This window comes from Symphodus melops (assembly GCF_947650265.1).
Source record: "Symphodus melops genome assembly, chromosome: 12".
Classification (NCBI taxonomy): Eukaryota; Metazoa; Chordata; class Actinopteri; order Labriformes; family Labridae; genus Symphodus; species Symphodus melops.
This window is the reverse complement of record NC_136702.1, coordinates 19,794,456-19,818,928: the sequence shown is the minus strand read 5'-3', so window position 1 is coordinate 19,818,928 and position 24,473 is coordinate 19,794,456. Positions and strand designations below refer to the sequence as shown.

The following is a 24,473-nucleotide window of genomic DNA, read 5'->3' as shown; positions in this document are numbered from 1 at the left end:
TCAGGGAGGAGGCAACTTCGTAGTTTATTTATAATATTGAAATGAAAAGAGCATGTATTAAAGGGCAAATGCTCAGGTTTTTTTTTTCTTTCACATCTGCATTTGTTCAGATAATCTTGAGGGGAAAACAATCAATCCAGATCCAGGCTTAAACTTTTGTCACACTGAAATAAATAAGTTAATTTCAGGGGGGATATAGAGTTTAATGCAGGATATCGATGTAGAGACGTTTCTGGACAGTTCTGTTAAACAGTAAATTTCTAAATATAAATACTATTGGATCAGGACATCTGTAAGAAAACCTATTAGCAACACATAATTGCAGAGACTTGAGGTTTCCAAATAGCATCAGGTCATATTGCATACAACCAATTAGTCACTGGATTGTTTTTTTTCTGTCATGTTTACTGGAAATGGATGATTCAATAAAACAAGAGTCCTCTTTATAGGCTGACATCTAAAGGCTACAGATTCATGTTATGAAATTACGTCTGATGCACTTCAAAGTCAAAGGGGTTATGTAAACTTTAATAGCACACTACTAAGATCTTTGTTTTTTTTATTTATTTTGAGGCACAACCTTTGGCATCCAGCTTAAGGTCTACTTAGAGGTCCAAAAAATTATTTTTGGTACAAGCTGCATTGCTGTGATGTGGTAAATTGGTGTTGGATGTGCCAGTGTTACTGAGGGCATCAACAGATCTTTCCTGTGGTGGAAAAGCATGTTACAGCACCCTCTACAGGAAGGCTGTGAGAAGCACATTCACTGGAATGCTGCAATCATTCAACTGATGATGCCCAGTCCTTTGATCAACAAAATAAAGATTTTTTTTTATAGGTATTATAGTTATCTTGTTATACTTACAAGCAGCTCAAAACCTGAGTAGTCATAGTATAGAATCTTTTTCTAAACATACAAAAACGTATGCACATTTATCTCAACTTTCTGTAAACAGCAAGTACGCAATCTCCTTTCAAATCCCTTTGATGATTGAAACATGCAAATCATACGCACATCACTTTAGTATAAAAAGAAATCAACACAAGAAAGTAATTGAGGAGATGAAACTTTACACCTAAAAAAAAATTAAAAAAAATGCATCCATGGACAGTACTAAATGGAATGCCTGCCAAAAAAATAACTTGAAATCATCTCCATCTGGCCACCGGCGTCCTCCATACAACCGTAATAATGATTCAATTAAATTGTTAAAAAAAAAATATAATGAAACAAGTGCACCTTGTATGCCTTTGTAGTAGGTACTAATACTTTTTTTTCCCATATGCAGACGTGAAATGAAGGTAGGGATTCGGGTTGAGCGTAAAAACCCTCAAACCCGTCCTTGCACATTCCTAGACTCACTTGAGGAGGAAGGAGAACCGAGCAGCAATTCAACACACTAAACAAAAAGACAGCACTGAGCATCACAACCCAGAGATCTGACAGTTAAGGAAGCATAATCTTTCATCTTTGTCTCTCACAAATTGAGAAGTCCAACAACACTTCTTTTTTTTCTCTTTTTTTTTGCAGATACATTTTTTCTGCCTTTCAGTAAAGGGTTTATAATCACAGAGTTTTTTTTAGGGCACTTAACAGGGAGGTGAGCATAGTCTTCAGAGAGAACTCTGGGTAGTTTGTTGCCATTTCCATGAGCTGGCCATGGCTGAAGAGTGGTGGAATCAGTGTCTCTGCTCTCCCACTTCATGTGGCGATTCAGTAGGAGGCGGGTACTGCTGAGAGGTCCGCAGCCCACCTGGGTGTGACAGGAGGGGGGAGGAGGAGGAGAAACAAGAATGAGGAGGAAGAAGGGGGAGGGAGGTTAGCCATAGAGCTGCAAGCCAGACGAGACACACTGCAGTACAGGAGAGGGGCAAGGAGGAGGAAAGGGGAGAGAAAAAGTTGTAGTACCTGCAGCACCAGTGCCACCCTTGGAGATTTTGCTCACTTTGGAGCAGGAAGTGGCGAATGAGGAGGAAGGGTGATGGTTGTGGCTGGCATCGGGGTGCGGCCTCCTTCGTGACGAGGATGACGGTAAAGAGGTGGCTCCGGGAGCGAGCGCCGTTCCTTCCATGCCCATCAACCCTGGAGGACCACGAAGCAGGCTTCCGCCGCCACCTGGACCCTCGGGGCCTCCCCGTCCATTTCCGCTGTGTGTGTGTGGATGACTGTGCTTGTGGTGGCGATGAGCGTTGTAATCTGCTCCTTTATGAAGTTTCTCCTTGCTTACCAGAGGGCTGGAATGTTTACTCTTGTTGTTGTTTGCCCCCATTCCTTCATCTGAAGAGCTGTGGCGCTCCGATGATGAAACTTTTATCTTCATCTTAAGCTCATCTTTGCCTGCTTGTCCGCTTTTATCCAGCTGGGAGCTGCCGCCAGGAACTGCCAGACGGAGTTTTAGTGAGCCCTTATCCCGTTTTTCACTGTGATGACGTCTGTCTTGCCCTGACGCAGCGGAAGAAGGGACTTTCATTTTGATCGGGGAGGCAGTGGGAAAGTTACCGCCGCCGACGGACGCTTGGTGGGGCTGTGAGTGTTTTCTATGGTCTACTTGGCTTGTGGTGGAGGGTGCATAGTTAGAAGACGAGGAAGACAAAATATCCCCCCTCGTGTCACAATCCATAGCTCCTCCGTGCTGTTCCTGGCTGCGCTTCTGCCCAGAAACAACCAGCTCTGCGGCATGTTTCTCTCTGTATTTGTCCAGAGATAGCTTCTGAGCTGGCGAACGTTGGGGAGGAGGAGCTAGTGGAGGATAGGCAGACTGAGGCGGTGGCTGTGGCTTGCCCACGCTGCTCCCGCCAACAACCTTTTGTTCCTGTTTGACAGGGTTGAAGTCTGTTTTCTCAGTCCTGTACAGTGGCGGATGCTGAAGCAAAGAAGAGGTGGGCTCTTGGATAGAGATACTGAGGGGTTCTTGTTTTATACAGGTGGAGGGGTACCATGACTGGGTCTGGTTACTCTGGGGCCAATCGCTGTGGCTAGACAGATTGTACGAACCAGCCAAAGAGTCCAAAGACAAAGGCCCGTCTCCAGATTGGCCAGGCATGGACACTGTGAAGATGGAGCCTGCTTTGGAAAAACTTGGGTTGGTGGTGGGGCAAGCGTCTACTGGATCATGGAGCATGGAAGGCCCAGCAAAGGAGCTGTCGGAACACTGGGAGCTTTCAGTCTTGGGCTTCTTGGCAGCTTGTGTTGCCTGGAAGGTAGAAGAAGACTTGTTATGTCCCCCTAAACTTAGAAGGTATTTACAGTTTCTTTACTATGTTAAAAACTTTGTTTTGGCTCAAGCTTTCTGCTGCTTTAAAGGTTTCACGTAGCTTTAAACATATCTGTTGCAGGAAGGAGGATCTATATTGGCGTGTATGTTAAATTTGGATTTATTGATTTCAATCTCGTCTTTTTAAATTAAGACATAAAGTAGCAACATTTCCTACCCTCCAGTTGCGAATCCTTTTCAACCGGCTCGGTGTCTTCTCCAGAATCTGCAGAAATTCATGGGTCAAATCTGCAAGCAAAAGATATAGATGATACCATCAATCTCAAAATTCCCCTGATTCAGCCAGCCCTTCACGTATTTAGTGTATTAAACGTTGTCAACATAAGGACACTGCTCAGCAAACATTTTTTCTATACACATTTAGAAGACGATGAAATAAAATGGATATAAAGTCAAACTCACCATCCAGCAGCTCGAGGGTGACAGAGTTGTCCACGTACTCCCACCAGTGTTTTCCAACAGTGGAGACGGGGATCTCCCAGTTGGACCACTTGCACGCCAAATGAATGCAAACGCAGGCAATCACGGTGGGCTTGTACTGGAGGCAGAAGGTAGTGAGGTGTAGACTGCAGTATTTGGAAGTGATGTGTGTGTAATGCGTGCAAGCAAGAGTGAAATGGATTGGTGTGAGGGGAGACGGGAGGTATGCGAGTGAGTTGATTCCGCACAGGTGGAGTCACCGTTGGTCCAACATTTGGAGAGAGAAAAAAAGACAAGGAACAGACAGATTTAATGCACAGGCTGATTGGAAATGACTAGCTATTAGGTTTCTCTTGATGCATTTATGTAACTAAAAACTTCACAATAAAAGTGACAACTTTCACAACTTTGAATCAAGAAGGACACAATTGCAAACTTGCTTGAAGTAGAATCAAATAGCACTATGTGACAATCACTTATTTTCCACAGCCCTTGGGTGTTCTTTAAAACAGTGAACTAAGTAGGGAGCAGGCCACAGGTAATAGAGAAGTGGAGTTTGTCCAGTGTGAGTAAAGCTCAGTTTCCACACAGCGGTCCGGTATGGATCAGTACAGTTCGGTAAAGCCTGATTCTGTTTGCTTTTCCACAGCCAGGCGGTGTGTAGGCTGGATTCTGATAGCCACGTCAGCTAATTAAAAGCGTCACATGATAGCAGCTCATAGCCACCACGCTAATAAATTCAACAAAGGAGAAAAACACGACACCGAAAACAAAACCAGCAATGAAAGACGTCCAGCACTTCATCTACTTTGAAAAGAAGCGCGACTGTTTTGTAAAAGAGAGCCACATGCTAACGACAGAGAAGTCTGTGTGCGGCGAACAAACAATCGACTGTCACATGGAAAGAGACAAATCTTTTTCGACCAATCAACGGACTGCAGTGTTTAGCTCCACCTCTTCATCTTTAAGGTCGGATCTATATACACTTGGCGCCCCAACAGAAGTAGGACGGTACGGGTCTGTAATTTGGGAATCTTTCCCGGCTTTAGATTATAGAAACGCTGCAAAATGCGCCGTGCGGAGATGAACCGAACCGCCTCGTGGAAACTGGGTACACAAAGCTTTATGGACACAAAAAGCTGAAAGATCTGTTAAATCTCCACTCAGGGCTTTGCTTCTTTCCATTCACTGTAAATGACTAAATGAGTTTTAAAGGACTAATCATGGCTGCTCACAACTATTTAGACAATTAACCCATTAAAAGACAGTAAAGAACAACTTCAGTTAAAAAGAAAAACCTAGTCCATGATGTCACTAGATGCAATTTCACTTTAGAACAAAGCCCTGCCTCAGCATGACGCTGAATATAAAAAAGAAGCCAGCTATTACATTGCATCACTGTGTTTTAAGACCTAGTCAGGAAGAGTTGGACGATAGCTTTTACCGTAAGCAAGTACAATGTCTGGAGTCTGACGGGTCTGATTACAGAAGCCTGATGTGAAACAAATCGCTTGGATGAAAACATGAATCTAAAATTGTCTTTGAATTCTTTTTGGACTATTCCTGACTTCTTTTTTTTTTTTTTTTTTTTAAGTAAGACGTAATCAGGTGAACAAGCTTTTTTGTGAACTGTCACTGGCCATTGCTCTCCATCTATACAAGTGCCAGCCCACACAAATATTTCACTGTTCACAGCCATCACCCAGACATTGTCAACTGATTTGATGAACTTTAACTACAAAACATCAATTCCTTTCCAACATTTTGTTCCATAGACAAACCCTTTAAGGACCCAGTTATTTTTCATGAAAAGACATTTCAAAGAGATAATTTTGTCCTTTGAGGCTGAATCAATTTCAGTATTGTATTTTTGATCACTGTGAGAAATATCCAAATAGTATGTATTACACATTCTGCAAATCCTTAACGGGTCAGGAAAAAGTTTTTCTGGTCACATCTTTGGAAAGAGCTTAAAATATGAAAGAAGAGCTAGAAAAATTTTTTGCATTTTAAGGCAGGTAAGTTTTACAAAAGGTGGAAAAATATTTGAACAAATGGATATGAAAATAAATAAGTGAATTTGCGGTACTTACCGGAAAGACCTCTACGAGAAATGTTTACATCTGTGAAATCTTTAGCTGCTATTCAGGCTACCAAAGTGTCTTTCTTTTAGAATTATGCACTTTTTCGCAACCGAACAAACATGTGGGTTTCAAGCGCACCACTACACTTCACATCTTGCATTCAACCCATCGGTGCCAACACGTGGACCCTTGTACAATACACCGCACTGCAACTGGGGCCGGTAATGCTACGAGCCACCCTGTCCCGCTCCCTGTGAACAAGGGAGGGTTTGCTTAGGGGAGAAGGCAAGCATCCCAACAACCACCAGCGCAAGTAGGGCCCGTTGGACACTGAAAGGGCACCCTGCATTACAGGAAGCTATGGTGTGCAGTCAAAGTGCAACAAAGGAGGGGCAGGATAACAACCTGTTGGTAGCCATGAAATAGGAAGTCTGTGCCAGATCCTTGCTTGCTGTGGAGACAGGAAAAGACACAAAACATAAAAAGAAGGATTACTTTTTTTTTTCTAAAAAAGGCCGATGCATCTTTCATCAGAAGCAGAACAGCACTTTCATCCTTTGTCTTTTCTCAATGCTCTGTTTAAGACAAGGTCAAGAATAAAAGCAACGCTCTGCAAAAAAAAAGTTGCTTTTTTAAACATTTAGCAAGAACGACTTATCCAACAATTGCACCGTAATTACATGTGATTTTCTAAACACCTTTTACAATATCATATATCTGTTATAGTAATTTAAAATAGCTAATCACATGACAGAGAGAGCATTAGTGTTTTATTACGATTTATGCAATTTACATCACAATTACAACATCTCTCACACATTACTATTTGTTCCATAAAAGTTGTTAAGCTGTGAACAAACTCCATTTAAATGAATTACAATTCAGAGCAGGTGAATGCAGTTTAGGTGCTACGTCATCAAAAGAAAGGTGTGTTGTGGTCAAGATTTTCACCCCCCCTTCCCACCCATATCTGAGGTGGGACTAACATGAGCAGAGGGCACAAAGAGCAAAGAAGGAAGCCTCTACCTCGCACTAGCTGGGAACATTTCACCACATCAGTGTGTGGGTGATCAATAGTAATTTCAAAGCCTGGAACAAAATACATGACAGGTGAGTTCAACACAGACACAGTTGGTAGGTGACATGTCATTTTAAGATGAGGCAAACAAATGGGCTGCTACGTTTCGGGCTATGATTTGGGAATTGAGGAGACGCCTCGATGATCGGCCCCAAGCATCTTCACTTGGATATTCTTTGGACTTGAATCTTATACATAAGCGAGCACAAATTGAATGGTGACAAATTTGTCAAAGAATTATTACTGAAATAAATGAGCCTTATTGAGTCCATGCTTTAAGACTAATGGGTGAGAATGACATGTCACCTTTACATGATGTATTAAAAGAAATTACATGACAAGATACCCGTACAGCAGCTGATAAAAACTTTCCAATCAACAAGCTGTGATGAGTATATTCAACAGACAATAGTTCTATTTCCTCACTGATAATTACAAGTCAAAGATAATGATTATAAGCAAAAGGCTATCTCTCTCTCTAAAGCCATCCACTCCAGTCACCACTACTTACCCAGGGTCTGCAGCACTATGGATTCAAGTATCACCAGCTCTTGAGCTTGCTGGAGGTATGCCTGAAGTTTGATAGACAGCCATTACAACACAATTGTAATGAGTCTATTAATCTATACCCCTACCAACTAATATTTAATGGCCCAAAACGCCTATCAAAGAAGCTCTTTTTTTTTTACCAATTATGAAGGCTTTTTTTGGTGTGGTGTTTGACAACAACGGCACGCCAGGTCAGATAAATTAAGGCCCTTAGGGAATATGGGCCCAACCACAAACATAGGAGAACTGTGACCGTTGAGAGAACCTGAAAGTCAGGTATAAATGGAACAAAACATGTTCGACCACACAATACGAAGAGCCTCATCAACTTACATTGCTTTTGGTGTCTAGTGGCGGCTCTTGGGGATTCAGGCAAGCATGTGCTACTTTGATCACATGTTCCAGTTTCCGAGGTTGCTCCTCCACTTTTGCGGCCAAGAACAAGGTTGTTGGAGATATTATCTGTTCAAAAGCACAATGACAATTACACGCAAACCCACAGTAACTAAGTAAGTGTTATTTCTGTAGCAGGTTACCCGACATGCAAAAGCATGTGTCAGGTCAATAATTAGTGAAGTTTCTACTTACATTCCTGTGGAATTTGGTGAAAGAATGTTGCATATAAAATCTATGCATGTAAACAATGGCGGTATTTATTGTTAATTGTGAGCTGGATGGGAGGTCAAGGGAAATATCACATTTTATTTAGAAAAACAGCATATTAGAGCGCCAATGACATACAGGCAAGACAATGCATTGAGCCAGGGGTGCACACTGGGCAATAAGGTATCCATAGATAAAGGTTTAAAGATATTTAAATTAAAGGAAAACAGAGTAAAGAGTCAAAGTTCAGCTCACGTTACTGAAGCATGTTGACCGTGTTAGCATTTTGATCTGACTAAAACTTACACACATCCCCATGAACAACTTTGAGGATAACAAAGATGTATGCCTTTACTTGATAAACCGAGCTTTAATCGGCCCGGGTAAAATGAATAACACTTGGCTAAGATAAGTTTCCAACAGCGGCTGCAGACTCAACTCGCGGCCCTTCAGGCGTGCAGCCTCAGCTACTTACTAGCATGCTACATTAGCCTATAGCCAAACAAAGTCTCATTTAGTCTTCAAATAAATATGCTTGTTGTGTAACAGCATTTAATCCTAACATCTAATAAACGTGTAAAATAAAAAGTCCGTAATTGTGCCATCTAACCTCAGCGCACAGTGTAAAAGTAGCTGGCGCAAAAAGGGGCCTAGTCTCCGATCAGCGACGGTTTGTTTACAAAGGATACACGTTGAGCCGTTGACCCATATCTTGAACCAGATTCGCAGCTTGTTGTCGATAGGACAGTTCCCGGTCTGGTTCTACTCCACATCGGCGGGACGGCGTGCTCTCGAGCTGCTCCCGGGTGAAAAACCATTTCGACGAAGATCCCCGGCACGCCGCCATTGCGCTCCAACGTTCACTCGGGCATCGAGAGAGCGGATATGACGTCGTGTCGCACCGGAAAACACGACTTCTTCGACTGTGACGTTTACCCGCTAATCTGTTTCGCAGTGCATTTAATCAATCGTGACTGTGATACAGGACTCTTTAGGTCTATGATGTTTACAGTGTATGGCGATATTAATTGAGCGTAAAAACGTGATATTGATTTACTAAATCCGAAAACAAAAATAGGTTTTGTTAAGGGAATTAAATCACTATAGCCTACAATATTAAACAACTGTTCACTAACACCCAAAGAATTATAACCAATTAATAATAATAGCTGTCTGTAACTGTCTAGACTTAGATGCACGGTAAGTTTTACACTTACATCTTTATTTGTATTATATTTATTTCATTCATGAGCCTGATGAATGTGTTTGTAGTGTTACTTGTATCCTCACTCCACAATAAAGGCGACCTCAAACATAGAAAGAACATGACGATTTAAATAAAGACTTAACAGCATTAATTGTATCTTCTCAGAGGTGCATGCAATTTATTACGAGTTTAAAGAAATACAATTTCAATAACACAGGATAACATTTTTTATGAAATGTGTTATGAAACACAAATTAAGTTGGTTTTCATAAAAGCTTGTTATACATGTTTTTAAATAGTCAAACTATACATCTTCACTCTGATTGAGTCATAGCAGCTTGTATCGCAGATTATTCTGTTACTCAAATTGCTCTCTTTTCAGGCCCAAAAACTCCAGTGCATTTCCAGCAAGTATTTTATCCTACAAAATAAAAGTGTAAGCAAATTAGAAACAGGAATGTCAATAAAAAAACACTAATTTAAACGTATATTTATACATTAATGCACAGTATTTTAGTTTCAAGTGTTGCATACTCAAATACATGTTATTGTGGGCTGATTAAAAACAAAAGACACACACATTCTTCAATGGGTGCTGGATCCAAAAAACATAAACAGGTAAAGAAAAGCAAAACAATCCGCACTCCAAGAAGCTCCCATTTCAAGGATTTAAGTGACGTTCGAGTCAGCATGCTCATCCTCAGACTTGGAGCATCATACCTGACACATTTACTCATTTAGTCATTTTCTCTTCTGCCAATAAATTTGTTCCACATTGTTTCAGAGTCCATTCATTGTAAAACAACAATACTGAAGCTAGGGTAGAAAAATACTGATACCTTTAATTTGTCATCAAATTCCTCCATTGACTCGATGAGTGATCCAGGCTGCAGCTCCCCCAGTGGGAATGGATAATCTGTTCCTAGCATCACTTTATCCTAAAGAAAAAATAGATGCACTTCAAACTGTTGTCAGGTTGAACATCTAATGAACACATGCTCATATTCAAAGCTGTCTATCAACTAGGAATGTCATCAATACAACCATTCTGGAGCAACTGACTGCACTTTCAAAGAGCACTCTGCTACTTTTGTGAGCCTGGGTACACAGTTTTTGTGTTTTATTAAGATGACTTTCCAAATATCCTCGGTGCTAAAAACTGTCAATACTCCCTCAGTTTCCTTTCAGTTTGCCCTCTCTGACCAAAACAAGTGAATTTATGCTCACTTTTCCAATAACATCAATGAGTAGCTTCAGGGCAATGGGATCATGAACGAGGGAATCGGTGTAGAAAGAACCAAGGTATTTCCTGGGGGAGATCTTGTTGTCAATAGCACACAGGTCAGGACGGACTGTGTGGCCGTGTTCAATTCTACCAACGGTATACGGAAAAGATCCCCCTGTAATCATAGTCACAGTTAAGGTCAAACAACAGCACAGGCTTGTTGCATCTTTAATTGAGCATGAAGTGAGAATACATTGAACTTGACACCTTAGTGCTAATGTTATGCTGCTGTGACTTTGTTTAATTCAATGAAACATCTAGTCAGTACCATACCTCCATGTGCAAAGCAGACTTTCAATTTGGGAAATCTCTCAAAGACACCTCCAAATATCATTGAGCAAATAGCCATGGTTGTCTCTGTTGGCATGCCTGTATAGTAAGGAAGAGGCAAAAAGCGAATGTTAGTGTTATCAAAATAAGTCAACAAAAATTAGTTGATATTGGCCTTGATCACATTGCATCAACTAGAATCAATACCATTGTGAAAATACACTGATTTGGTTTGAGGACTTTAACTATCGTAGAGGGGAAAAGTTAGTATAATGTAAGTTTGTGTTCAGTGGTTTGGTTAGTCATGCATACAAAATTAGATTTGGGTCCATTTCTATCTTATAGGGAGTGTATGCCATGAGAGAAGTGCATCCTATGTTCTATTGACGATGAGGAATTCAATATCCCCTGTTCCTACTCTCCCTCACCCACCAGCCAGGGCAGCCAATACTTAGCCATCCTCCCATCTGTCTGCATGTCCCACGGGTGCACAAATATGGAGCAGCCCAGCTCCTCAGCTGCCTACATGGAAGACACAACTTCTAAATCAGTATTTATGGTAGATGAGTGAGTGACCTCTGAATACAAAAGATTGCTGTGCAAGTCAGGAGCAAATCATTCAAACCAATGCAGACAGAGTAACATTTACAACATTATGTCATCATGTAAGCTTAAAGTGCACATCCTTTGTCTTACAGCATAGAAGGGATAGAGTTCAGTGGCGCTGAGTTCCCAGTTGTTGATATGTGAGCCCAGCTGCACCCCAGGGAAACCAAGCTCCTTCACGCAGCGGGTCATCTCCAGCACTGCTAGGTCAGGAGCTTGCATGGGCAGAGTGCCCAGGCCCACAAACCTCTTGGGGTGGCTACGTACTGTCTGTGCCAAATCGTCATTTAAAAGGACGCAAAGATCCAGTGTGTCATGAGGTTTGGCCTGCAAAATAAACACACTAATAAAAGCTTATCCTGGTTTTCATGCTCATATAAATGATGAGGAATTTACTTTTTGAACCAAACGCCAGTGGATCCTTACAAAAAGAGCCTGAAATATATTTTGCTCTTCAACAGGAATAGGTAGGTGCAGCTCAGTAATCTCAGGTAAAGAAAACAACTCAATGTTCCAGGTTTTAAGCACACATCAATAAAACACATCTATTGTTTTTGTTTCCAAGTTCTCACAGGCTTTGTGTGCACTTACCCAATAACTGAACATCACAGGAACTGTAGAAAGGGCCTGAACTGTGACACCTCAAAGTTAAAAGAAGAAACATTGTCATCTAGAAAAAAAATACAATATAACTCAATGCTGTCTTTCTGATCTAAAAACTGCATTTACCATGTTGGTCCATGTCTCTAATGCGTGCATGAGCGTCCCAGCAGTTTTCTTGAATTACTCGGAACAGCTTCCCATCCTTCATCATTTGTGCTTCACCCTGAAAAATCACATTAATACACTTTTATCAGCAGTCTAGACATCTTGCTGTCCTTGTATTTGGTTCTGCTATTTGTAAAAGGCATAAAGTGAACATTTTCCATTAAAATAACAAATTCATTCAATACATATTAACTACACCACATAGGACTGTGGCTGTGGCTCTGTCTGTGTCTGCAGGTATTCTGACCTTGTTGTATTTTCTTCAAGACATCAGCCTTTGGACAGTAAAGCACAGTTTAAACTGCATCAAAGCAGTTAATTCCTGTCAATTACTCCCCTTATCTGCTGCTGAAACACTGATCCATGATTTAATTACATCCAGACTTGACAACTGAAATAGCATCCTTTCCGGCACATCATCCAAAGTCTTCACTAAACATCAATAAATCCAGATTCTCTGCTGCCTGTCTGCACATCCATCATTCTCACAACACCTCTGTCCTGCAAAATCTCCATTTGCTCCCTTACCGCGAGTCCAATTCAAAATCCTGCTCCTCACTTACAAATCCATCAACTACCATGCGCACTCAAACTTTAACGACCTCCTAATCTGTCACACTCCTTCCTGGAGCCACTGTTCTTCCGTCTTGTCTCTACTTCTTAGAACCAAGCATCGAACCTGGAGGGACACAGCCTTCTCCATACCTGCAGAAAGACTTCGCTGACCCATCCTCTTTCAAATCATTGCTCAAGATTTACGTTTCGTAAATAAGCTTAATTAAATTAATGCTATGACTCTCTTTTTATCAAATTATTTGCTTTTGCTATCCAGGGTCAGCTTATCCACTTTGCTTTTGAGCTGGTATTGCAAAGGCTGAATGAAAACCTATTGAATATATATATATATATATATATATATATAACCTATTGAAACTTTATACCATCTATACTTTTACATAAAGAATAATAGTCCCTTAAAATGTTGACATAGTTTGATATGTTTCGATAACACTTCAAAAAACAACCAGATGATGGCAGCAGACAGCTGATTCATTCTGATGTACAGAAAACCAACACTGATTTATACTCAGCTGCAAATTTACAATCAACATCTGTACCTGCACCTGTGTGACCTTGAGTCTCCAACCTCTTGTTTAACATCCTCACCAAGAGAGCAGATGTTCAGTGCCAGACATGACTTGTGTCTAAAGGCATCAGTGAGACACATTCAACTATCCCTCCTTATGTGCTGTCTGCTGATGGCAAAGGCTCAACCCACATCTGCCACTGAAGGTTTCACTGCTTCAGAGAGCTATCTGAAGTGTGATCTTTTGCTGATGTAGTGGCTCCGTGCTGAGTTCTTCAGCAGCTCACAGGGTGAGGACCAGGCGGACAGGCCCACAGGGTCTGGCGCAGCCTGCAGAAGGAACCTGCTGTTTCCTCTGCATTGGATGCATTTCTGTATCAGGGCCCCTTTAGCTGTAATCCGACAGCATATTCAAGAAAAGGCGTCTCACCTTGCAATGATGATGAAGCTGCACAAATCCATCATATCCATACCTCTGGAACATAAAGGAGAAAAAAGTAGAGAATGATGTTGTTTATCTGAAAGTAGCAGGTACTAAAAAGACACATTCAATGCATGGATGTAATGTCTGTTTTATTTTATTAAGATGTAGAAACTACATTTTAAATAGGTGTAGGTTAGTTCCCCCAGGCATCACTCTGAGGAAGACCTTTTATTGATTGTGTTCTCCCATCTGTAAGGGGTTCTGTCTTTATCTTCGAGAACTATCTTATGTAACACACCGGATAAAACAAAGCGAAAGCCATCTGAGGCTGCTGACTCCTTTGCATACAGATGAAGCTGAAAATGATCTACGTTGGGAGCACAGCCAGTAAAGCCCCATTTTTTCACATCAGGACAGATCTGCAGCACTGTACTTTGTTGGTACCACAGAGAAAATGCAGCTTTCTATAATGCCAGATAGGTTCAACACCCTTCTATATACTTAAGGTGTGAATCTATTTTGTCAGTTTAGATGGATGCTTCCCAGCTTAACAATAAAAACTAAAGACATTTAGAAATAAAAACATTATGTTTTATTTGAGGTCCTGAGTGACCAGGCTTTGTTGAACAGCTAAAAACAGAATGAATATCGTTCTGACTCTGATGCTTTGTTGCTGTTTATATTCTTATGGGAAAGTCTGAAAAATTGAACTGATTACATGTTCAAACCTCTCCAAAAATGATGCATTCATTATATGCAGGTGGAATGCCAATCTATTGACCAACATTATCCAGAGACATGCTTACATATAAGATACATCAAGACGTGTTTCAGAAATCTGCAGCTCGTGCCTTAGACATTTAAGTGGTGAGTCAAGATCATGTGAATAGCCGATTAGTTAAGCTGTATCACACCAATGTCTGAGCGCTGCCAACAATCTGCTTGTGTGGATTTAAATCAGATCTCCAGCAGAGAAGCTATTCAGAGCTCAAAACAAGAATATGTACAACACATGTCCATCTTATTATATTTACTGTACTTGTTCATTTTATTCATGTAAAAGATGATGCATAGAAAGCTTAAGGGAGGGTGATGGCTTCATGTGACTGAGTATATGAGCTCTCATATGAGAACAGTCAACAAAGATACATGGATGTATCTTCGGCCCTCAAGGCTCCAATCACCGACTTTCTACTCTGTACTAAACGTGGGAAATGATTAGCTAAGGGTCGGCCTCCACAGTGACACAGACATAAGAGCAGAAGCAGATAGGACAGGGGAAAGCGAGGCCAGAGCCACATATTGATTAAAGTTTAACCATCCATAGAGAACACAGATTTATGGAGTGAGCTGTTAAACTCCCCGTTGACACTCCAATGGGACAAGTCTACACTTCTATTTTACTGCCTTTCAATAGCATTGAATTAAAGTGAAGCTCTGCCTGCTGTATAGAGCTGTACAAACAAAATGTGTTTCTTTTAAACCCACTCAACCGCATGAAAGACATCCTATTGATTGTGATTTGCCTTAGGCTATTAAAAACAAACAAACAAACAAAAAAACAACCTCTCAGATCTTTGGTGAGTTTGTGTCTCTGGTTGCCTACCTGCTTCAAATCAGGCCACTCCCTTGGTAAAATATGATTATGGATATCAACCTTCATCCTTGTGATTACCCTCAGGGAAACTGGAGATCGGCTTCCAGCGTTCACTTGCTGTAACTAAGTGCAAATCGAACAAATTCACTCTTCGCCCTCAGTCAGAAACCAGTGACCGACAGGTTAGTGACTGCTGCTGTGACACCCTGGTCATTCATTACCCAGGCATTACGGCAGGAGATAAGTTATTGCTGTGTGTAGCCAATATGAAGCCATTCATAGGCTAGTCGATATCAAAACAATAAAACCTCTATTAACACCCTACCACACCTCATCCACCAAAATAGATGACTGCCTTCTTCATGCTGGCTCAGAATTAGGGCTAATAGCTCATTTGGTTATGATTATTTACACACTGTGCATGCGTAGTATGCTTTTATAAGCTGCAGCCACATATTGCTGACTGACCTGACATGCACAATGAATAGGAAATGACAGAGAATCTGAGCAATAATTAGAGCTCCCCCCACCACATTTGTTTTCATTCCGTTCATTCACAGTCGTGTGTTTTGCCGCCACCTCGTGGCTGACAACTAAAGGATTGAGCAGTATCATTGCTCAAAGTCAAATGTCTGTTAAAAATCAACATCTTTAAAAGCACTTCTCTTTTAAACTAATAAAATGCATGTAGCCTACTTACAATGTATGGTCACGTAGACTGGTAAAGTCCACGTAAGGAGTTGACGGTAAATAAGCCAAAGTATTTAAAATACAGTGCCTCTGGAGTTGTCATCACATTTTAAGTGCTACTCTTTTATTTTCTTGTAGGAACGTGTCGTTATTCAAAAATCACACTATTTTACAAATCCTTGGTGGTATTTGGTTGGATTTTATACATACAAACATTAACATAAAAAGAAAGAAATTATGTAAATTTAAAAAGTTAGTATATGAAATAGGATCAATAATAATTAAAAAAAAACCGAGTAGACTGGCATAAAAAAAATACAAAAAAAGGAGAAAAAAACATTTTGGCAAGGTTTGTTTGTTAAATAAACATTAAAAAAATCTTTAATTTAAACTCTTTTAGACTCTTTCGGGCTAGAAAGTTACTTTTAATATCATGCAGTGGCCTGTAATGTTTTTCGGAGATGAGCTTTGAGGGGCGGAGAGAAGGAGGAATGGGAGGAGGAAAGAAAAACTTGCTGGCACCGCCTGTCAGAGTCTCAGTAGATCCCAGCAGTTTATCACATCGCCGCATCTAACCCTAAACTGTCTGTAAGTGGTTCAGCCGGGCGGAGTGTTTACTGAGGCTGCAGAGCTGCTCATGCACTGTGGACTTTAAACACAGGGAGTTGGTTGGCGGCTGATGCTGGGGAGATTAAAAAAAAACAAAAAACCTTTTATCTTCCATCTTCTCTTATCGCCATCTCTTCTGTGCTCCCCTTCTTCGCAACTGAGTCGAAACCGGTGGCTTATTGGACGCGCTGGATGGCTGCTGCACTCAGCGAACCGGCGTGAATCTTTCTATCTCCATCATCATCATCATCATCATCATCTTTGTCTGCCTTGGAGCCTGAAATCAAACCAGTAACTGCAGCAACAATGACAGACCCGGCAACCCAGGAGTCCTACCCTGTCCCAGACCCGACTATCGTGGGTCCATGCCCGGCCACAGTGCGGAACGGCCAGTGCGCCCCGGATGGCTTCACCAACAACCACCACCAGCAAGCCAAAACCCCCAGTCAGCTGGAGGCGTCAAACACGGGCCAGGAGATGAAAATCACAGACAGTGTGGAGGGAGAAGGTAACTTTATACATTCCTGTCATGATTTTAAAAGTTGCCTGGGTGTGGATGTGTGTGCGTCAGGTTAGGTGGGCTGAGATGATGGGAGGGGTATTTTTACCCGTTGGAGATATTTTTAGTCGGCTCTCAATTGAATAATTTATGATCGTCCTACATCAGCAGGATTCATGGAGCGAGGCAAAAGTTGAGTTAAATTTTTAAACATTGTTGAATTGATTATAGTCTTTTCATTCATTTATTTCATAATATTTTGCTTCCAAGTTGTCTGCTTGCTTGTTTGTCTCTCAGACTCACAAGTCATGTTTCAAAGCTTGATTTTGGTACCAGCCACAGGCTCGCCAAATTAACCCTTACTTATGGTCTTGTATTTGGTTCAACACATGAGTGTGTGAGTTCATAGTCATATAATCCCAGTCATAATTTATGCAACATGCAGAAAACTAGTGATGCAGTCAATTCCACATAACAAGGGGGCCTCTGTTAAACAACAGTCCACTAAGCCTGTTAAGGCAGGCAGTTTGTTTAAGACATGCAAATTTACTGGATGGGGAAGTGATAAAATAATCTGAAATGATTATTGAATTCTGTGTTGCAAAAGCTATGTGGTTTACATGGGAAGATGCAGTCAACTGACAGCATTATCTGTAGAAGATGAACTAAAAGGTCCCATTGATGGATGATGGATAGATGCTATTGGGTTAAAGATGTTCTCAGCTTTAACTGGCTTTACATGACCAATGAGATGTCAGATAATGACTTTTATATACACAGGGCTTATATAAATACACAAAACAAAAAGACAACATTTATGAAACAGCAACTTTACATACTGTATTCCTGATAACTCAAAGCACTTTAATCACCACAGGTCACACCTGCCCATTCACACCAGAATTAAGCACTGATGGCGGAGGCTGTATGTAAAGTTTCAGTCAATAAAAATCAATCACTTATATCAATTCATACACATTTACACGCTGCTGACACAGCAGTGGGAGCAACTTGAGGTTAATTGTCTTGCCAAGGACACATTGTCATGTTGCAGCAGGAGCTGGGATTGAACCACTGACCTTCAGGTTGAGGGATGCGCCGACTCTATAACTGAGCCCCAGATACAATTCTTTACCTGTACATGTGGCCTATACATATTTTTTCTATTGAAAAATCTAATCCTGCTGTCTTTTAACTGCTGTAAATCATATTGATCAATTTTCGGTCTGGAAAAATGTAAGTAAATGCTGTTTCTGCAGCATGCTGTAAGACCCTGTGTCCACCTAGCATTTTTCCAGGCAAAAAAGTGCTGGCTGTGCACTCAGGAGCGCTTGCATGAAGCGTTTGTGCACTGGGAAAAGAAGTGCTACACGTCTGCCCTGTCTTTATGACAACAGTCTGTTTGCAACAGGTGCTGTATGACCGACATGCCCTGTTGGTTTTTTACTATGTGTTATAGTTGAGATTATTTTTTTCCTGATCAGAAGAGAATGTGAGTAAAGAGGCAACAATTCAGGGAATACCTAATATTTGAAAATGAGTGTCAGTGAAGTCAACAGCACGGTTCTGACAAGTTGAGCAGTTTTCAACTTAAGCACTTGGAGGAGCCGCACAAAAAAAGGGCGGAGCGCTATACTCCAGGTGTCCGCTTGATGCTCCGAAGATCTGTCCTCATTGAAAACCATTCAAAAAGACACTGGCACCTTGAACAAATGGTGGACACAGGGCCTAACTTAGTTTGATTGACATCAGATTGTTTAGGTTACATAGAAGAATCTGTATTTAATTTAGTCTGATTAATAACCAACACTGATGACATCAATATGACATCACATGGATTATCCCCCCCCCCCCCCCCCTTAAACCAGTATTGTCATTATAATACTGTTTTAACAGGGGTGACTGCTATTCTGCTGGTAATTTAGAGAGATTGTAATATGTTGTGGAGTGCACCTTTAACCGTGTGTTCACTTGTGTTGATGTTGTTTGTAATGTCAGGTGAGATGATAGAAATAAACAGCTCATCTCATGGAAACAATAACAGAATGATCAGCAGAAATCAAGGATGACTTTTTTTTTACATGCAGCTACTGAAATAGATGTAGAAACACCAAGCTTTAAATAAACTCTAACACACATCACACACACACACACACACACACACACACACACACACACACACACACACACACCCACACATTATATTTCACACATTCACACTCCCTCCATCTGAATCCCTTTTCCACATTCCTTATTTCTCTCCTATTTACATAAAAGTCACTGCCATTGCTGTGAGGAAACAGTGCAGACTTTCAAGCCTGCTCATCTTTGCAAGTGTTTCTATCGATATGTTCGTCTGTTGGTATGACATGTGGTACATTTAAGCAAAATAACATTAAAGTAAAAAAGCTCAAGGTAAGGATGAGGAATTCAAGAGTTTTAATCTCTGTTAGGTCACACTCCAGCCTGGAGTTTTGTACTTAGTTATGCTTTGTGGCTTTCCCTATTCTTGTAAATATGTGTGTAAAGTGTCGAGTCATTACAGCTGATGTTTTTTTTATTAAGGAACAAAGATGTGACAAGGAGAGAAATATGAATACACACACACATCCACCCACACAAACTTGTGCGTGTTACAAAGAGATACATGAGGAGATGTTGAGCACATGCCTCCCTGTCTGATCCCTCAAGCCAGCGATCATGTGAGCAAAGTGATTTAAGCATGATGTCTCACTTCCCCCTCTGCAATACTACACACGCACACACACACATGCAGAGGCACACGGGGGCACACACACTGGTCAGTTTGTCTAAAATGGTTCCAAGAAACTCTGCACTCGGTTTTTCTTCCCATGTATAAATCTCAGCCAGCAAAGTTGTATTACTTTTAATGAGGATAGGAGGGTTTGTTTCCACAAACTTTACTCGTGCTCTGACCATTTCTGGGTTGGAAGCTGTGCTAATGTCCTTAGAAAATCAGCTAAAGGTCTTTTAAAAGCATGTCAAGCCAGAGGTCATAAGAGGTGTATTGTGCAATTGAGAAATGTCAACTACATTGTATAACACTACAGTTTTATTGTTTTTTGTTGCAGTCCAACAAACTTAATTTGACTTCTAATCATTCTGAAGTATAAATTTACACTCACAAACTTAGTTTGTCGAAATGTGTTGATACTTTTAGATCACCATATGTTTTTAACCAATAAACCTTTGTTTCTTTAATGATCAATATCGTCAAAAAGTACCAAAGCTTAAAGGTAGGGTTGGTAATTTTCGAAAACCAGCATGATTCTGTAAGTAGCATCCTCTCCGTTCTCCATATTCACTCACCCCCTCCCCTCTGTACTCCCCTCAAAAGCCCCGCCCCTCACTTACTGTACATGCACGAGCGCCATTGGTCCAGAAGCAGATTTCAGCTCATGCTTTGAGTGTGGGCTCATGCATGCAGGGTAGAGAGGCTTGATTGGTTTATAAAACGTGGTCGAGTACCAACATTGGTCGACATTTTTACGTGTTTACCAGCAATAGATGAATATTTTTGTTTCTTTTTCAGAGCAAATGAGTTATTAATTTCTGTCAGGACCTAAAGACAATTTCAACCAAAATCTTGAAAAGTGTATTTGGAGAAAATTACCTATATACCCTATCTTTAATAAACAGAGCTGTAGTTGTATTTTTAAAGCAAAGCTGCAGGGAGTGACAGAAAGAGAGCAGATGTGGGCCGTCCACAATTCTCAGGTCAGCAAATGCTCATTTCTTGTCTGTCAAATTGCAGATGGCAGGTTTTCTCAAATCATTTTGGGGTCTCATAAAGATGCAGAAGTTTGTTGCATTTCTCATCCAAAGCAGACGAGGAGCAGAGAGAAGACACAGTCTAAGTTGCACACAGCTATCCGAAATGTTTTAATACGGAAATGTTGTCAACATACTTGTGCAATTGGCACAGTGTGCAGGAGTTAGCCTGTAAGTTTTGTTATTAAAAACATGAAATTACATCATTTTCGTTGACTAGGAGGACTTTGTTTTACAACAACAAAGGTTGCGATATGATTTGATTGACCTACTGTTGTATCAACGTTCAAAATTCAGGTGTCAAATCAATCCTATGAGAAACTGTGTCTTATTAAAATGAGTCTACTTTACACATACACACACACAAATGCACCCACACACAAAGGACACAGCTACCAAGTGTGACAAAATTTTCAGCTCTTTAAGTAAATTGATCTTTCTCTTCACCCTCAGACTAATGTTTGATTCCTATCAAGAACGAGACATGTGATTTCCTTTCATTTTCGGAGAAATGAACAACTTGATTCATAAAGTCAAGAACTGAATGAGAGTTTGCTGTAAGCGCGTGCCAAGATGATCAAAAGGCTGGTTGTGGTGTTTTCTCCCCTGCATGTCAACACATTGTTCATGTTTTAATGAATTCAAAGTGAGAATGACACTGAACGTAATGGATTATAAAGCTAAGGCTGATAAGTATGCACCCAACTAAAGACGTCAAGTTTAAGTCCTCAAAGAGATTTTCTCAGTAAAGCTACAATCTGCTTACAGTATTTGGCAGATTTCTATAGTGATTACATTCACACTTTGTTTTGCCTCCCGCAGTTAAACTCAGAGGAAGGCTACAGGAGTTGAACATTTTGACACAGTGCAATTGTATTATTTTACACATGAGACTCTGTATGTGGTTGGATTCAAAGTCGTTTCTGACAGTTGTAGCTTGGAGTTTTCTGAATTGAACAAAAGTCAGCTGAAGTTTTATTGTACATGGCTTTGAGCGCAAACTCTGGCAGACAGACAGAAACTGTTGGCAAGGTTTTCGCTGGTGGGAACCTGGTGAGGGATCATATTCTAGTAACAGCAACAATTCCCTCTGGATGCTCTGTCTGCATTGTCTGCTTCTGTCTACACCCACTCCAGACAAATAGTCCCAGACAAAAACAACATGAGAAAAGGGAAGAAAATCTAATCAAAGCACCTGATCTATTTAGAGGGTTATTTTCAATACTATGTGATGAAAAATGGAAAGCTTTTCAAATGAACTGAAACAAGGGCTTTTTTAAGTTAACATGTAACAGGTTGCCCCAATAATAACGAAAAAAAAACATCTTAATGATATAAGGTGTTTTCTAAGTTTGAGGAGAGCATTTACATGCAAAGGTCAGTTCTCAAATCATGTGAACCACTTCTCTGCTGCATTGAGAAGGGTGATGTATGATTAAGAATTCTTGAAAGTATTGTATTTGTGCTTGACCCGTACTTTGAATCAAGCCAACAAGAGTTAAAAAGGAACACAACAAATACAAAGTGGGATAACTCAGCCTCTGCGTCTCTTTTATTTCTACCAGTCTTTGACAATCTGTCTTTTGTGGATCCTTCAATTCATGGAAGTGAAGCACAGAAACTCTGTAGTTCTCCTTGAAGTCCTAAACGGTTAGATTTGGCACAAACATGTGACTTTTGCAGCTCCCAATCAGCTGTTGTTTCTGGCAGGATTCCATATAACAACAACAACACACGCAAACACACACATGCACACACACACCGCTCCACAGCCCTCTCTGTGCACGTATGCCCTGCAAGTCACATCATATTGTTTCTAAAATCGTGTTAGTTTTTGTTGTTCAGTATTAAGTACTTGATCAAAATGTTTCCTTTGTCTGATGTAGAGGACAGCTGCTTTGTGAACCTCCAGGGGTGATTGGCTGATGTGTATGAGTTTGTGCAAGCTTAAGCCATCACTCCAGGTGATCAAACAATGTGGCAACCTGACAAATACTGAGAAGAAAAACTTTTATCAAAAGTGACCCAGTTTGGATGTTTTTCACAAGGTAGAAACAGGCAAAGATTCCAGCGATGCTCAAAGTAACTCGGTCTGTAAAACAAATTCAAGAGCATGGTGGACGTGTTTGTTTGTTTTTTTGCGGCACCTTCTCCCATGGCGAGACACAATATCACTGCTGAAGCTGTGTTAATTTAAGTCAATGGAAAACAATTAACCAAATCAGCCAATATTGTTTAACTCTAAATATTCCACTCTACCAAATGAAGACAGAAACATTCTTTTTAACATGATAAAACACAAACACACTATACAGGGCAACATCTGTGCTGCAAAAGCTGAAATCTACACACGTTTTTATATCTTATCAACAATATCTCATTACACTACTCATGAATCAGATTCACCTAACAAGGTGAAAAAGAGCTTTGTGAGTATTTCGCTGCAGTGTCGTGACATATTTCCAACTAGAGCAGGATCAAACCAATCACTAGATAGAAGGTGGGACAAAACATGAAGATGGCTTTGATTGGATCGTCAGCTTTGGTAACGCTTCTTTATTTGTTGAGAAATGAGTAAGCGCACCTTAGTGCAGGATGAGACATTGAGTTATTATGATGAATTAAATTCATAGATATGTAATTTATTTAAATATATTTGGAAGATATAAAGGACGTGTCTGATGAATGTCTCATTATAATTTCAACAAGGTATTTTATAACAGGAAAATAGAAATGTGTGCCCTTTTAGTGCAGTAATTCCTCTCCAAGCAACTTACTCATATGATTACTGAATCTGTTTCACAAGGTTAAAAGGTTTTAAAAAAGAAGTTGTTTTCTTCCTAATTAGTTCTCATTATCCGCCTGTTATTGTGGAATATCTTGTAGTCTGGACACCTTCAGTGACTCAGGATATTTCACAGGTGACACACTTTGCCATAGTGCTTGGGACAGATTGCTGGATAGAATGTCGACAGATACATTAAAAGCTCTTTTGGGTGAAAAGGTTCAGAGTTATAAATATTGTATGAATCTGCAGAGCCTCACTTTATAACAATGAAAGAGCCCAGGGCTGTTATGTCTGTGACTTCAGGCGAAGACTTCTCACACAGAAACAAGGCTAGGAAATGTATGCTAATTGGATAACTGAGCAGCGGAAATGTGTCTTACATAGCATCTGAGATTAAAGCAGACTTTTGTGGTTGTCAAACTCAGTCATTTCAAAAGATGTTTGGTGACATATTCTGACCAGTTACACATTGCTCTGGTCAGAGGCTGGTTGTCCACTGTGCTAGTTTACATCTGTGCAGTGTATTATGGCAGCTACTGCCCCAGTTTATGGCAGGTAGCTGCTTACATACAACAAATGTCCACCTGTGGGCTATAATAAATGAATTTAACCTACAGTAAATCGTTGAATTGTTTAGTCGGCTAGTGTAGATTCCTAACTCCTAGACCTCTTGAAGTTGGTTGATTATAGCTGGTTTAAAATATCAGTTCATGAAGCACTTGTGTAGCAGAGCTTGACTCCTGACCTCCCACTGGAAATAGCAATGCGAACATTGAGTTTTTATAATAACTAGATTATGAAATGGGGAAATGTGGTAGTCTCACTTGCAATATCAGGATACA

At 40.5% G+C, this 24,473-nt stretch overlaps 3 protein-coding genes across 6 annotated transcripts in view; 1 reads left to right on the top strand and 2 right to left on the bottom strand.

The window, feature by feature from the left end:
* On the bottom strand, positions 1-8,942 carry ccnt2a (cyclin T2a). Of its 3 annotated transcripts, XM_079358192.1 has the most exons (10): positions 8,699-8,942; positions 7,995-8,076; positions 7,740-7,868; positions 7,369-7,429; positions 6,806-6,868; positions 6,185-6,230; positions 3,678-3,841; positions 3,433-3,503; positions 1,910-3,194; positions 1-1,754 (listed from the first exon to the last, which is right to left on the bottom strand). In XM_079358192.1, the coding sequence occupies exons 1-10, from the start codon at positions 8,854-8,856 to the stop codon at positions 1,681-1,683; spliced, it is 2,133 nt and encodes a 710-aa protein (XP_079214318.1). In that variant the 5' UTR covers positions 8,857-8,942; the 3' UTR covers positions 1-1,680. The 3 variants fall into 3 exon arrangements, 2 of the variants coding, with proteins under 2 accessions (XP_079214318.1, XP_079214317.1); XM_079358191.1 differs by lacking the exon at positions 1-1,754 and having other exon boundaries at positions 1,787-3,194; XR_013780298.1 differs by lacking the exons at positions 1-1,754; positions 1,910-3,194; positions 3,433-3,503 and having other exon boundaries at positions 3,708-3,841; positions 5,789-6,230.
* Positions 8,943-9,367: 425 nt separating this feature from the next.
* Positions 9,368-15,484, bottom strand: acmsd (aminocarboxymuconate semialdehyde decarboxylase). 2 transcript variants are annotated; one of them, XM_079358106.1, is made up of 10 exons: positions 15,263-15,484; positions 13,663-13,707; positions 12,107-12,203; positions 11,969-12,018; positions 11,468-11,704; positions 11,200-11,293; positions 10,775-10,870; positions 10,444-10,616; positions 10,056-10,154; positions 9,368-9,637 (listed from the first exon to the last, which is right to left on the bottom strand). In XM_079358106.1, the coding sequence occupies exons 1-10, from the start codon at positions 15,317-15,319 to the stop codon at positions 9,575-9,577; spliced, it is 1,011 nt and encodes a 336-aa protein (XP_079214232.1). In that variant the 5' UTR covers positions 15,320-15,484; the 3' UTR covers positions 9,368-9,574. The 2 variants fall into 2 exon arrangements, with proteins under 2 accessions (XP_079214232.1, XP_079214233.1); XM_079358107.1 differs by lacking the exon at positions 11,468-11,704.
* Positions 15,485-16,850: 1,366 nt separating this feature from the next.
* LOC306833052 (transmembrane protein 163a-like) overlaps positions 16,851-24,473 on the top strand; it is a 68,045-nt gene continuing 60,422 nt past the window's right edge. Inside the window, exon 1 of the mRNA XM_079358108.1 lies at positions 16,851-17,060. Coding sequence (XP_079214234.1) covers positions 16,859-17,060 — 202 coding nt within the window. The 5' untranslated portion in view covers positions 16,851-16,858. The remainder of the gene's footprint in view (positions 17,061-24,473) is intronic.